Source organism: Chenopodium quinoa, unplaced genomic scaffold, assembly GCF_001683475.1.
Source record: "Chenopodium quinoa cultivar QQ74 unplaced genomic scaffold, ASM168347v1, whole genome shotgun sequence".
In the NCBI taxonomy this organism is placed as follows: domain Eukaryota; kingdom Viridiplantae; phylum Streptophyta; class Magnoliopsida; order Caryophyllales; family Amaranthaceae; genus Chenopodium; species Chenopodium quinoa.
The window spans coordinates 5,433,642-5,448,275 of NW_018743252.1; the positions used below are offsets into that span (position 1 = coordinate 5,433,642).

Sequence of the window (14,634 nt, forward strand, 5' to 3'; positions counted from 1 at the left end):
CTGGCCGGTGCTCTCCAGTACTTGACAGTCACTAGACACGACATCTCGTATGCTGTCCACATGTTTGTTTATTCATGCATGACCCGAAAGTCAAACATATGGATGCTCTAAAGCGTATTCTCAGGTATGTACAAGGTACGCTTGATTTTGGTATTCATTTATATAAATCACCTATCAAGTCTCTCTTATCATACACGGATGCCGATTGGGGGGATGTCTGGATACCCGTCGCTGCACTTCTAATTACTGTGTTTTTCTTAGAGACAATTTAGTTTCTTGGTCATCCAAACGCCAACCCACATTGTCTAAATCCAGTGCAGAAGCTGAGTATAGAGGTGTTGCAAATGTTATCTCCGAATCCTGCTGGATTCGAAGTTTATTACTTACGTTGCTCTGTCCCATTACCAAAGCAACTTTAGTCTATTGTGATAATGTCAGTGCTATATATCTTTCTGGTAATCCCGTCCAACATCAGCGCACCAAGCACATTGAAATGGACATTCATTTTGTTCGTGAAAAAGTAAGTCGTGTAAAGGTTCGGGTACTTCATGTTCCTTCACGATATCAAATAGCTGATATTTTTACAAAGGGTCTTCCCCGCATTCTTTTTGATGATTTTCAGCACAGTCTCAACGTTCGTGGACCTCCCGTTTCGATTGCGGGGATGTGTTAGACAATATGTATTTTTATATTTGTATTTTACATTTTTAGTAATTAGTTTACTCTAGAGAATTCTTTCTCCTTAATCTTAGCCGGTTATCTAATATTCTCTTTGATTCATGGCATAAATCTTGTAACAGCCTCCTAGTTTAGTGCCATGATTCTTGTCATAATATTATGTATATATTTCACTAAATTATGCAATGCAAACACACGGACAACATTCTTATATTTTCATAAAGTGGTGGGAAAAAAAATTGATTTTGCATTACCTTTCGAAATTCTCAATTTTTCTTAGGAGTTATGGCACATGTTATTGATGTTATTCTAAGGACTTCTAGCCTCACATGGACATGGTTTTATGTATGAGATTTAGCTATACATAATTTTTGGTAAAAAATTATGATTAAGATGTTTTCTTACATAAAATATAAATTTATGATTAAGGTGTTTTCTTACATAAAATATAAATTTAAAGATGGGTTATGACTAAAACTTAATTTAAAAAATGAGATTTATGACCCCCCCCCCCCCCCCCAAAAAAAAAAAAAAAAATAAAAAATAAAAAATGAAAAAAAAGTATGATTAAAGTAGTCTTGTGCCCGTAAAAATAAAAGTAGTTTTGTGACTAGCCCATGATGAGTGAAAGCCTGAAAACGGAATTAACCGTTAGAATCCAACCAAAGATGATGTCACATATATGTTTTACTATTTTAAAATGTGATTTTCCACAAAATATGTAATTTGAAAAGAGGTTCTTGACTATATTTCTACATAAGATAATCAAAACACTTAATATAACCAACCAATTTGAGAGTGAGGGATAGCTCAGTTGGTAAGAGCTTTCCTCCCGGTTACAGGTGATCTTGGGATCGATTCTCATCCCGCCCTGAGTGGCTCATATGAACCAAAAAATAAAAAATATAATCAACCAATTTGAATTGGTTAAACTTACAATTACAAAATATCCGCTAATTGTCAAATTTTTAATTACACAACCTAGCATAGTAGCATGAGAATTTATATTAATTTTTTTCATTTGTAAAACAAATTGTGAAATTTTAGTAATGTTTATTTATGTTTTTTCTGTTTGTTGATTAGTTTCCTTATAAATTGGGCGTGATTAACAATTTTGATATACTAATATTCCACATTTAACGGCTAGCGGAAACTCCACCAAGCTATTACGGAAACTAATCAACAAAACTTCAATTTTTTTAATAATTCATATTTGCCCCCCATCTTAATCGCTCCCTCCTACAACAGGCTCCAAAAAAACTAGCCGTTACGGAGCTCCGTGTCCAACGTTCATCTTATTTTCCCTCTTCTTCACTTTCTCACAATCAACGCTTCCAAATTCTCCATTTTTCTCTCTCTTACTTTCTCGAGTGATTTCAGTTGAAGGAAGCAAAAATGGCGACTCCAACAAAAGACCCACAAAGTGTTCGATCAAATGCCGCTGAGAAAATAAAGAATCAAGAGAATTCTAATCCTAATTTGAAATCATCTCCTTCGATTAAATCTGCGAAATCCCAGAAATCTGGGAGTAAAAACCCGATTTCTTCTTTTGTATCACCAAAGAAGAAGATCAGGGAGAGGAAATTTGTGGTTGCGAAGAAGAATAATGTGAAGAAGCATGAATTGAATCGTAATTGTAAGTGTAAAGATAGGGTTGATGGGAAGTGTTTGTGTGTTGCTTATGAGAATTTGAGGGTTTCTCAGGAAGAGTTTTTTAAGAGTAGGGATGAAAATGATGGTGGGGTTGAAGAGTATGAAGATTTTGATAAACCCAGTAGTGAGAAATTAGAATTTGGGGGTTTAGATGATGTGGGTGATTGCGAACCGGAGGCGGCTGTTTCTCCGAAAGGGCTGGGTAGTTCGACTACGAAACGAAGGCGGGATATATTGTTGCAGGAGGCAAGGGCGAGTGTTCCAGAGCCGGGTTCAGGGAGGGTTTTGCATCTGGTGAAGGCATTTGAGAAGCTTTTGACATTGCCTAAGAAATCGGAGGGTAACAAAGATGGTGAAAATGAGGTGGAGGATGAGGAGGATGATACAAAGAAAGGGATTAAATGGGCGTTGCCTGGATTGCAGCAGCCTCCTAGAGCACCCGAAACACAGGAATCGTCGTCTGCTTTTTGTCCCGGAGAATTGTTCTTCAATGCTGAAAGCTTGGGGATGGATGCTCATGTTACTTCTTCATTGGATAGTAGCAGGGGAAGGTACATTTTATTCAATTGTGTGTGTGTGTTTGAGTAGTTGATTTCGGGTTTGGATGTGTCTTAATTCGGTCTTAACTGTAGTGTTTCGAGCAGAAGTTCGATTGGAAGTCGAAGAAGAAGAAGTGTAAGCGTAGTGTTTTGGGCTTTATGTTATATTTGTATGTTTTAGGGTGTATGTTGTTGTATATTGAGGCTTATATTTTGAAATATTATGTATTTCAGGGCTCATTTTCTTCAGGGACTGTTGGTGGAAGCAAGTGGAAGAAGAAGCAACAGCATAGAGTCACATCCCAGAGACCATTTAGGCTGAGGACTGAGGTATAATCACTGTGTCTTTTTTTTTTTTTTGTTATTGAATTACTAATGTGTATTAGGATGAAGAATGATTTTGTCATGAACTTTTATTAGGATAAGGAATTCCTTCCTGTAGGCAGTTATACTCGTGTATTAGTGTCAAAAAGATTAATCTTCTGTGATTGCGGCCTGGGGTAGGGAACAAATTCATCAGGTTATTTATGTTACAAGAACTGATAAACATGGGAAGTCTGCTCATTTCTGGATTGAATCTGGTGATCCTTAGTTTATATTTTTGTGTCATTTATTGATATGGGATTTCGAGGGGAAAGGTTACTTTCAATTATGCAAACAATTATGTTTTATCAAAGGATGTGTCTCCATTATTAATGGAGTATATTTGACACTTTTCAATGCAGAATTTCTAAAAGTGGATTCTTTTTACAACGTGCCTGGTAGTAGGATACAATAAGTCAAAGCATCGTCAAGTTCTGCTATAAGCTGTTATATTTATTCTCCGTGTACCAATTTTTCATTATTTGAAGAGGGACACAAAGCTATTATTAATATTGCCTTCTGATGATGAGTTATAGAACAAGTAATTTTATGAATGAATGTCACTCTATTATACATGGGGCAAATTCCTAGTGGTGAATTCTAAGCCGGATTTCTAGAGTTGAACTCTCTTTGTTATAATTCTGTTAGTGTAAGCCATTAGCCATAGCAGCATTGGAAGATTTGGTACTTAGAATAGATAGATAGCTTTTCTATACAATAACAGATGTTCTGCTGGAAATTTATTTGTATACTTGAGATATAAGCTTATGATGGTGATAGGCCTGATTCAGAGAATGATAAAGCTGTAAGGATGAATTTTTAGTTTTTGTTATTTGTTTTTTTCCCGACAAATTCTTGTGATTGTTGAGGGACATTCATGGTGACTTTGGGCTTTGGTTTCGACTGGAAAGATATAGTGCTTATATTGATATTACATGCCACTTAATGTCTTCTCCGAACATTGTAGAAGTCAATATTCATCCATTTAAAGCAAGTGATTAGCACGTTCTATCATTACAATATTGTTTTTGTGTCCTTTTTTACTCTTTGTTCCATATGAGAAGTTAGACTGATATGTTATAACTGGTGGCTGTACTTTCTAGATGACAAGTAGTAAACTCTAATTCTGTATAAGCAATAAAGTGTGCAAAAGGCCTGATTACAAGAACACACATTTGTTTTTCTGTTCTGTTTTTTTTTTTACTTTCCACCTCTCTTTTGTTTGCCAATCTCAGAAGAGATGTATCTAGCTGCAACCTGCAAGTCTCATCTCTTAATTATCCTTTGTATATACATGGGAATATAGGATATGTGTCTGTTATAAGTGTATATTAATGCAGATGATTAAGTAATTTTTCATTTTAACAAGTTGCTTGAGTACTGCAAAACTTTTATTTTATTATTAGTTCTATGTAGGTTAGTCATTTCTACTTCCCTTCCCTTCCCTTTACCAATGCTTTTTCTTTCCCGTCTTTACGTGTGTGTTGTAAATATTTCATCTGCTTCCTCCACCCATAATTTCAGCAAAGAGGAAAAATGAAGGAGGAGGAGTTTGTCAAAAAAGTACAAGAAATGATGATTGAAGAGGAGAAACAGCGGATACCTATTGCACAAGGCCTTCCATGGACAACTGATGAACCAGAAGTGAGTCCTATTAAACACTGTTTATCCTCAATTAGAAAATCTTCTATAATTGCTCTGTCTAATAGATAATACTTGTATAATTCAGCAAATGCTAACTTGACGTGTACGTTCATATGTAGTGTCTGATAAAGCCACCAATTAAAGACATAACAAGGCCAATCGACCTGAAGCTGCACAGCGATGTAAGGGCTGTGGAACGGGCAGAGTTTGACCACCAGGTATGTTTAGTTAGTGATTATTGAATTCATTTCTTTTTAGTACTTTTTTGGTGATCATAGTTTGCATCACATATGTTGCTAATGTAATTGTGATTCAATTACCAGATTTCTGAAAAATTGACGATGATAGAGCAATACAAACTGGATAGAGAAAGGCAACAGAAGGTACATTACAAAATAACTAATAAACTGAACATAATCAGTATCATTATAATCACAATAAATTAAGTCAGAAACTTCTCTTTTGCTCTAACAGTTAGAAGAGGAGGAAGAAATAAGAAGATTAAGAAAGGAACTAGTCCCGAAAGCTCAGCCCATGCCTTACTTTGACAGGCCTTTCGTCCCCAGGAGGTACGGGGTAATATTTACATTGAATACAGATTGAGTTTGTTAGTATCTTTTTACTTTGAAAGATTAGCATCTCATTACAGTTGATGATCTTGGGATTTTCAGGTCAACAAAGCAACCAACGATTCCAAAAGATCCAAGGTTTCAATATCCCCAGCAAAAGAAAATTAAGTGTTGTGCTTCTTGGAATGACTTGAATGATTATATCCATGCAGCATGACTGGAACCAATCTTAAACATTACATTTTCGAAGCAATTCTCAGTGTTGCCTATCCTTGAAGATGTCATAATTCTTTTGTTCATAATTTTTTTTTTTGTTTTCTTACATCATTGATTTAACTTGCACACAAAGTGTTTCTCAATATGAGTTTGAAGAACAAACGGTTGCCAATTACTCCATAATTAGTACACAAAAGATGTATTTCTTGCTATCTACCCCTTTTTACCTTTACAACTTCACCATCTCTAAGAAACATGTTTGATAAAATTATCTTAAAAAAAGACATTATGCAACCGTGCTAAGATGAAGTAATAACATGCATTAAAATTTCTTTTTTCTGGATCTCTTTTATGATATTTTTACTTCCTCCAATGCATTAGCAAAGCTATTGTCAAAAAAAAAAATGCATTAGCAAAATAGCACCATCATTAAAAAAAAAAAAAATTTAAACATTGGTGTTGATAACGTGTTATAAAATAAAGAGAGAATATATGAGAGATTAGGAGAGCAGAGATGCATAGAATATTTTGCTACGTGTTCTTTTCTTTTACATCTCTTTATAATCTTTTTCTTTTATTGACCTTCTTTATATGTCATTGATAAGTTATTGTAGAAGTTTTCCATCTTCCTCCATTTACATAACAATAGCTCTAAAAATTTTGTAACCTCCTATATAATTCAACATATTGAATTTCTTAATCTTTTCCTCTTCTCCCATCTTTCAAATTCATATTTTTTTTTTTTTTGAAGGGTCTTTCAAATTCAAGTTAATTGAACGTGTTATTTAATATTCATTAACCCTTTATCATCTACCCATATTTCCTTTCCTAGTATAAATTTCATATTAAGCATTTATGACATTATCTGGATTCCCTTTATATAATCGACATAAAAGTATCTCTACAAATGTTGTGCAAAATCTATCCTACAATGAAGATGGTGATTGAAAGGAGAAATTAAAGCTCAAAGAAAGAAAAGTTGAATGGATGTCATGAACAATGATGCAATTAGGTAGTACTCCGTATGAATTAAGCAATATTATGCGTATTATACTTAGTAAATTCAAATAGTTAATGATTGGTTGCAACTTTAACATACTCTTGGAATTGCCCTTTTTAATCTCTTTAGTTTTAATAAAAGCGTATTCCTTTAATGAAAGTGGTGTTACTTATGTTTGTTGGGAGATGTAGCAAAATTTCAATTTCAGATTTATATAAACCCGTTGTAGGTGTTGTTAAACCCATTTGTATGTGATATCAGTAAAAGTCATTACAACATCATGACCTTGTATGAGAATATATACTCCCTCTGTCTATAATATAGTTTTTGTTTCCCTATTTTAGAGACTCAAAATGTTGTTCCTGTTTCTATTTTTGAATAATATGTAAAGACCATTATACCCTTATTTTTTACTTTATTCATTAAACTTCCTAATTTACCCTTAACTTATCACTTGCATTGTACTTTTTTCACTTTCTTTTTAACTTTTGTCTATAATTGAACTTTTTACTTTTTTTTCCTTAAATTATCCACTTGCTTTGTACTTTTGTCTAGTTCTTTTCCACTTCTCCTCCCATTTTTTAGATACCATGAAAAAAATACAATAAAAACTATATTATGGGACGGAGGGAGTATAAGATATGGTTTTGTCAGATCACAAAAAAATATGATTGACATGTATGAAGCATAGATTTCAAGAGGATTTTATCCATTTGAATTATTGGGGTCCCTTAGGGTAAGACATACTGATTTTGGGTTGTCTCCGTCATTTCACCAACATACATAGACTTTTAATTGTATGTTAGAAAATACCTTGCACAACATGAAACATCATCACCAACTTCCCTCATTCTATCAATAGTCTCATCGCATGTTTAAATATATATTCGTAAGACTTATATACGTTGTATTCACTCGTTGTAATAGCTAAAAGGTAAATATCGTTAATGACCTTAATTGATATTGTGTAAGGGCTTCTTATGCCAATAGTAACTTATGTCACTTACTGTCCTTTTGTTTGTTGTAAAATTAGTTTAATTAATGAAATTTCATCTGTTTTAAAAAAAAGAAATTTAAAAACTTACAAAGAATTGATACAAGCTTTGGTGTATGAAAATATTTAAAAATATTTAAAACATGTTTACATAAAACCTTTATAAAGCCCACCTATCTCACAATTAGACGATCATATCAGACGGATCTAACCCATATTATAACTATGGCGGGTCATGGCTTTTAAAGGCCTCCATTCCTATTTCCTACCTCTCTGAGTTATTTCATTGAAGCGCACTCAACGTTCTCCATTGAAGCGTTCTCCGTTGAATCTAATTCTTGTATCCCCCATTGAAGCAGCTTCTAAGGTAAGTTGTTTGTTGTTGTTATCATCACATCAATTTCACAATCTAGGGTTTATATTTGATCTAATCTAATTTAATTATCAGTGCTTTAAGCTTAGGGTTCGCAAATTCTTAGATTATGAAACACTATATCCAAAAGAAAAGAAAATTATGAGCGTAATTTGATTATTGAATTAAGTATCCCTAAAATTATGTATTTTTCGAGATAATTCAATATGAAATCAAATCTCTTTTCCCTGGGCCTAGGGCGGCTGCCCCTCCTGCCTTGCCTCAGGGACAGGCCTGAGTATGTCATGAATTTTACAAAAAAATTCTTTACTCTTGTAGATTTATGCTCGCCATTGATGTTGCGTGTTCGATTATTGCTTCACTTATCCAATTAGGAGTTGAATGATCAGATCAGATTAGTTCCAAATTATTTGTAGTTCAAGCATCTGCGAAGATACTGTCTAATTTTTGTATGAGGTGTCTCATTAAGTAGATTAGCCCTCCCAGAATTAGCGCCTGCCTACACCATTAAGCCAAACGGATCCGTTGGCCATATACTGCCTGTATAGAGAATTTTTCACTCTATATGTGCTGTGATTTATTACAAAGATCGGGTGCAATGTCCCTTGTATACTCTATGTCCAGTGTAAAACCTGTTACTAGTGGTCTTGCAAAAATTGGATTGCAGTTAAATAAATCCACTTTTCTTCAGCGCCCTGAGTCTGGATTTATTCAATGTAGTTGTAAAATGTCAAGTGTTATTTATAATAGTACTTGCTTTGGAAAGCCTTACAAATACGTTGTCCTAGCTACAAAGGCTACGAAAATTGATGATGGCGAGGTATCATCATTAGATGATGATGAAAATGCAATTGAGTTTGATTGGGGTGATGAGGAAGATGATGGATCTCCATGGGAAGGGGCCATTGTCTATAGGCGAAACCCTTCAATATCTCACATGGAATGCTGCACTACTTTAGAAAGACTTGGTTTAGGCAAAATTTCATCGGAATTGTCAAGGTCTACTGCATCATCAATGGGATTACGAGTGACTAAAGCTGTAAAGGATTTTACGGATGGAACACCTGTACTTATTTCTGTTGATGTTACCCGAAAAAAGCATAAATTAAGGCTTGATGGCATCATAAGAACAGTTCTCTCCCTTGCTTGCAACAGGTACTTGATTCATCTATCTTTTTTTACAATTTATTTTTGCAGCTCTAGTCTAGCAAACTGCTGTGAGTACTGTCTCATGTTATTCCCACCTGTTAAAATCTGACTACAATAAACATGGCTAAATAAATTTAAAGTAAAAAAAGGTCCTTGCATTGATCTGTAAGATTGAAAACTTGTACTGCAGCAGTAACTCGGTAAGTAGCTGCATTCTTAGATTTTGAGGTCCAGTACATGGCCTATCTCTTCCTGGGGTGAGGTTCATAGTGTGTATAAAAGCTGTATTCTGCATTGGAGTTTCAAGTGTTGCAACTGCTTACCATGAATGAGCTGAATTGTTTAAATGTCTGAGAGTAGGCTATATATCTTTCTGGTGACTGCGTGGGGGGTGGGGTGGGACTTTCGGTATGCAAGAGCCTGATAAAGTGGCAGCTTTATTTGTTTTTAAGGATAGGTTGGCTGTAGAGTGTACTTGTCTTTCAAATTCATAGTAAACGGAATATAATCACACTCAGTCACAATTGATTGCTTGGTTCCGATGGCAAATGTATACTTGAGCATGGAGCTTATGCACATCTACTCTCACAATTATATCAGAAGGTTATCATGTATTCATATTGTACACTTTCAGCCAATTCTAGGTAACCAAATCTTATTTCTCAAATGATTTTTTTTAAGGTGTGGTGGACCAGCTGCTGAAAGTGTATTTTCCAACTTCTCTCTATTGTTAACTGAGGAACCTGTGGAGGAGCCGGAGGTCATAACATGGGATTTATGTTTGGTGAAGATAAGTTGAAGAGTTCTGCTGGAACTGTTAATGAGGAAGAAGATGATGATGACGCATTAATTGATCTGGAGGATAGGCTTCATTTTCCCCCAGAGAGAAAAGAAATTGACATTTCCAAGCACATCCGAGACATGGTACATCTAGAGATCACCATTAATGCAGTATGTGATCCCAAATGCAAAGGCATGTGTCTAAATTGTGGTACGAATTTGAATACCGGTGTCTGCAGTTGTAGCAAACAGGAGACAAATGGTGTGGGTTATGGGCCTCTTGGGGAATTAAGGAAGAAAATGCAGCAAACATGATTACTTCATTAGCTATAGAACTTATCTGAGGGAATACAACTTAAGTTATGAGTGTATGCTCTTTTTGTACCACCTGAAAACAGGGCCTTTTTGTTCCAAGAAATGAGAAATTGTCAAATTGGTTTTATCTGTGAATATATGCTTGTTTATCTGCCACAAAATGAATAATTTTGGTTTTTCTTTTTCAACTTGAAAATTTACAAACTTACAACAGTAATCTTACTGAGCTTTCCATAATTAGCCTGGGTATATGGTTTTGTGTTATCAACTGAAATCGTCAATTCCATAATGCCTGTAAGTGTGCGCTGAAACAAACGCTCTCCCTAAGGCCTGCAAGTGTGCACAGAAGCATACGCTCCTGAAATGAACAACTGATGATCATCAATTCCTTAATGCCTGCAAGTGTGCGCTGAAACATATTCACCTGAAAAGAATGCGTATTTTATTAATATGATAGCCAAAGTTGAGCCTCCGGTCAATATGGGGCAGATTTCAAGAGCAACTGTACCATTGAATGTTTCTCTGGCAGTAGTTGCTGAGTTGGATGATCTAACTGTTGGTGGCCTTATTAATGGCTGTGGGATCGCAAAAAGCTCCCATATTTATGGCCTATTTGCTGACACAGTTGTGGCTTATGAGGTAGTTCTGGCTGATGGACGGGTTGTCAGAGCCAAGGACAATGAGTTTTCCGAGCTTTTTTACGCTATTCCATGGTCTCAGGGTACTCTAGGATTGCTTGTTTCTGCTGAAATTAAGCTTATTCCAATAAAGGAGTACATGAGGCTGACATACACTCCTGTGAAAGGTAGTTTGAAAGATCTTGCCCAGGGTTATATTGATTCTTTTGCACCAAAAGATGGAGATCAAGACAATCCCGAAAAGGTCCCTGATTTTGTGGAAGGCATGATTTACAATCCTTCTGAAGGTGTGATGATGACAGGTAGATATGCTTCCAAAGAAGAGGCCAAGAAGAAGGGAAATGTGATCAATAGCTGTGGATGGTGGTTTAAACCCTGGTTCTATCAGCATGCTCAGACAACCCTTGAACGAGGGGAGTTTGTGGAGTACATTCCTACCAGGGAATATTATCACCGACATACAAGATCTCTGTACCTTCTGGGACCAGTAGTGGAAAAGTTCAAGTGTGCGCTATGAGCTTAGTTTTCATCTTCTCATTGCCCGATCGCCCAAATAAATCATTCTTTTTTTAGACTGCTTGATTTAGCTCGAGCCTCGTCCCAACTGGGAAGGAAAGCTTATCATTCCATTAGGTGATCAAGCGTGGTTCAGATTCCTTCTTGGATGGTTGATGCCACCAAAGGTTTCCCTTCTTAAAGCTACTCAAGGTGAAGCCATCAGAAACTATTACCATGAGAACCATGTGATTCAGGACATGCTTGTTCCACTATACAAGGTTGGAGATGCTCTTGAATGGGTCCATCGTGAAATGGAGGTAAAGTCACTTTGCCCTTTTCCATTGCTATTATTTTTATTCCTTTGTTTATCCTGGGGATTTTCAACACTTCTTTATAATCATCTGCTAACTGGAAATTTAATGCTGCTTCTCTGTAGGTTTACCCTCTTTGGCTCTGCCCACATCGTCTGTTTAGGCTGCCCGTCAAAACCATGATATATCCTGAACCAGGCTTCGAGCAGCACAAGAGACAGGGTGACACTTCATATGCTCAGATGTTCACTGATGTTGGTGTCTACTATGCACCAGGACCTATTCTGCGTGGTGAGGTGTTCGATGGTGCCGAGGCTGTCCGTAAGTTGGAGAAGTGGTTGATTGAAAACCATGGATTCCAGCCACAATACACTGTCTCTGAGCTAAATGAGAAGGACTTCTGGAGGATGTTTGATGCCTCACTTTATGAGAAGGCAAGGAGGAAATATGGAGCAATTGGAACCTTCACGAGTGTATACTACAAATCCAAGAAGGGACGTAAGAGCGAGAAGGAGGTGGCTGAGGCCGAGAAAGAGCAAGCTGAAGTTGAGACACCCGACGCTGAGGTTGAATAGTTGTATTATTTGGCACTAGCTGAAATTTATTCTGAGACACTTCGTAGTTGGATTTGTTGCTTAACTTTTCAGATGGGCAGAAACACTTGTTTTTCTCCCCCCTTGTTTAATTTTTGTAGCTTGCATGATTTGGCTGTATAGACTCTATTGTGCTGCTAACTGGCTAGATTTGTGTTTGAATCATACTTTCGAGTTTCGACTGTTGGAAAAGAGTATGCACAACCACAGATGTTTGATTGTTCCCTTTTTCTTGTTCGACTGTTGGAAAAGAGCATACACAGCCACAGATGGGGGCCTGGGGTGGGGTGGGGGGATAACTGAACCAATACCCTTAGCCTGTTACAATGGTGCATAAATCATGAGAGTAAAAGGAGAATGTAAGAGAATCCCTTATTCCCAAGCACGGAAAGCAGGCAAGCACTTATAGATGGTGGTGTTCTATTCCTACAATTATTGATGTACATTAAAAAAAAAAAAAAATGAACACTTTCATTTGAAATTGAATCACTTTCCTCACATAAAATGCCAAAAAAAAAAAAAAAAAAAAAAAAAAAAAAAGGTGTAGTTTTATGTTTCTAAACATAGATATATTTCATGCACTAGCCCAGTAGCACCGGGAGTAAAGTATAAAATGAGTCCCTAACGTTTGGCAAAAGTTTGGTTTTAGTCCCTAACGTTACAAAAGTTTGGTTTTGGTCCCTTTACCACCACTTTGGGTGGTTACTTTGCTGAATGGATCAAATATTGGGGACCTTAGATGCTGATTGTACCAAACATTTGAGACCTTGATTTTTTTTTTTTTTTTTTTTTTTGGAATTTCTTGCTGAGTAGACCAAACATTAGGGACTTTGGGTGAATACAGGATCAAACTTTAGGGACTTTGCGATTTTTTTTTTTTTTACTAATTATGTTAATTAACCATATGTACCCTTAATTAATCTAATACTATTATTTTATTACTCATTCCAATCTTGAATTTATTTAATTACCGACATTAATTTTAGGAAATTTGGAATTTTAACACCACAGAATAACTCGAAAATGGATTTTAACATTACAAACAAAAAAGAGTTTATTTTAACAACAACAAAATTTAAAATTTTGGATATTACCACCACTTAATTGATTCCGTCCAAGAATCCGTTAAGTGGGGTCCCGAATGACACATGTCGTCATCTTAATGGTTGAAAAAAGAAAATTAAAAAAAAACCTAAAACTAACCCTAGCCACCCCAGCCCCACCACCGGCGCCTCCTTCTCCGCCGTCACTCAGCGCAGCTTGAACCTGCTTCGCATCCAGACCACCGCCTGAACTTGCTCCACCTCTAGACTATCGAAATTCGCCCCTGCATGAACCTGCTCCACCTCCAGACCATCGTCATTCGCCCCCTCCTTTTCGCCCAGCCATAAACCGCCCACAAATGGCCACGAAGTCGGCCACTAATGGACGAAATCGACCTGTTTACGCCACTCAGCCCCAAAACTGGCCGATTTCATGGCCATTTATTAGGGAAAGAGGGACGTTTACATGCGGTGATAGGGGGGGTGCGAATTAGGGATGCCGAAAAGGGAAGGGGTGGAATCCGGTCAGGCTGGGGGATGGGTGCGATGTAAAGTGGGGTGGCAGTGGTGATTGACGACTGTGCTGGGTAATGGTGGAGAAGGCGGCGCCGGTGGTGAGGTTGGGGTGGCTAGGGTTAGATTTAGGGTTTTTCTTTTTTCTTTTTTGATTTCTTTTTTTTAAAAAAAGAATTTAATTTTTTTTTACCATTGAGATAACGACACGTGTCATTCTGGACCCCACTTAACAGATTCTTGAACGGAATCAATTAAGTGGTGGTAAAATCCAATTTTGTAAATTTTAGTAGCAATTGAAAAGAAAAATAGATAGTGTTAATTAACATATTTATATGGTTAATTAACATATTTAGTAGCAATTGAATAAAAAAATGAAAGTCCCTAAAGTTTAGTCCAGTCAGCAGCCAAAGTGCCTAAAGTTTGGTCCAGTAATCACCCAAAGTCCCTTAATGTTTGGTCTAGCCAGCAAAGTAACCATCCAAAGTGGTGGTAGAGGGACCAAAACCAAACTTTTGTAACGTTAGAGACTAAAACTAAACTTTTGTCAAATGTTAGGGACCTATTTTATACTTTACTCCTAACACGGGTATAAAGCTCATGTGTATAATTTAGTGATGGATTAAAAAAACCATAAATACGTGGTAATTATTTTTAAAAAAATAATAAATATTTTATTCATATACAATGAGTTTATGTGATTTACTAAAAAAACATTACATTAAAATTCGTGATTGTGATGAGATGAAAGAAATAATCCAAGTC

General features: G+C 36.2%; 2 protein-coding genes and 1 pseudogene across 3 annotated transcripts; all 3 read left to right on the top strand.

The window, feature by feature from the left end:
• Positions 1-1,778: 1,778 nt before the first annotated feature.
• LOC110735087 lies at positions 1,779-6,621 on the top strand. 2 transcript variants are annotated; one of them, XM_021915228.1, is made up of 8 exons: positions 1,779-2,882; positions 2,964-3,006; positions 3,105-3,200; positions 4,758-4,877; positions 4,997-5,095; positions 5,201-5,260; positions 5,352-5,453; positions 5,549-6,621. In XM_021915228.1, exons 1-8 carry the CDS (start codon positions 2,074-2,076, stop codon positions 5,612-5,614), a joined length of 1,395 nt encoding a protein of 464 aa, XP_021770920.1. In that variant the 5' UTR covers positions 1,779-2,073; the 3' UTR covers positions 5,615-6,621. The 2 variants fall into 2 exon arrangements, with proteins under 2 accessions (XP_021770920.1, XP_021770919.1); XM_021915227.1 differs by having other exon boundaries at positions 1,780-2,882; positions 5,352-5,446; positions 5,549-6,620.
• Positions 6,622-7,949: 1,328 nt separating this feature from the next.
• LOC110735088 lies at positions 7,950-10,410 on the top strand (annotated as a pseudogene).
• Positions 10,411-10,513: 103 nt separating this feature from the next.
• LOC110735089 (delta(24)-sterol reductase-like) lies at positions 10,514-12,480 on the top strand. The gene is made up of 3 exons (XM_021915229.1): positions 10,514-11,398; positions 11,505-11,726; positions 11,846-12,480. Exons 1-3 carry the CDS (start codon positions 10,724-10,726, stop codon positions 12,293-12,295), a joined length of 1,347 nt encoding a protein of 448 aa, XP_021770921.1. The 5' UTR covers positions 10,514-10,723; the 3' UTR covers positions 12,296-12,480.
• Positions 12,481-14,634: the final 2,154 nt, after the last annotated feature.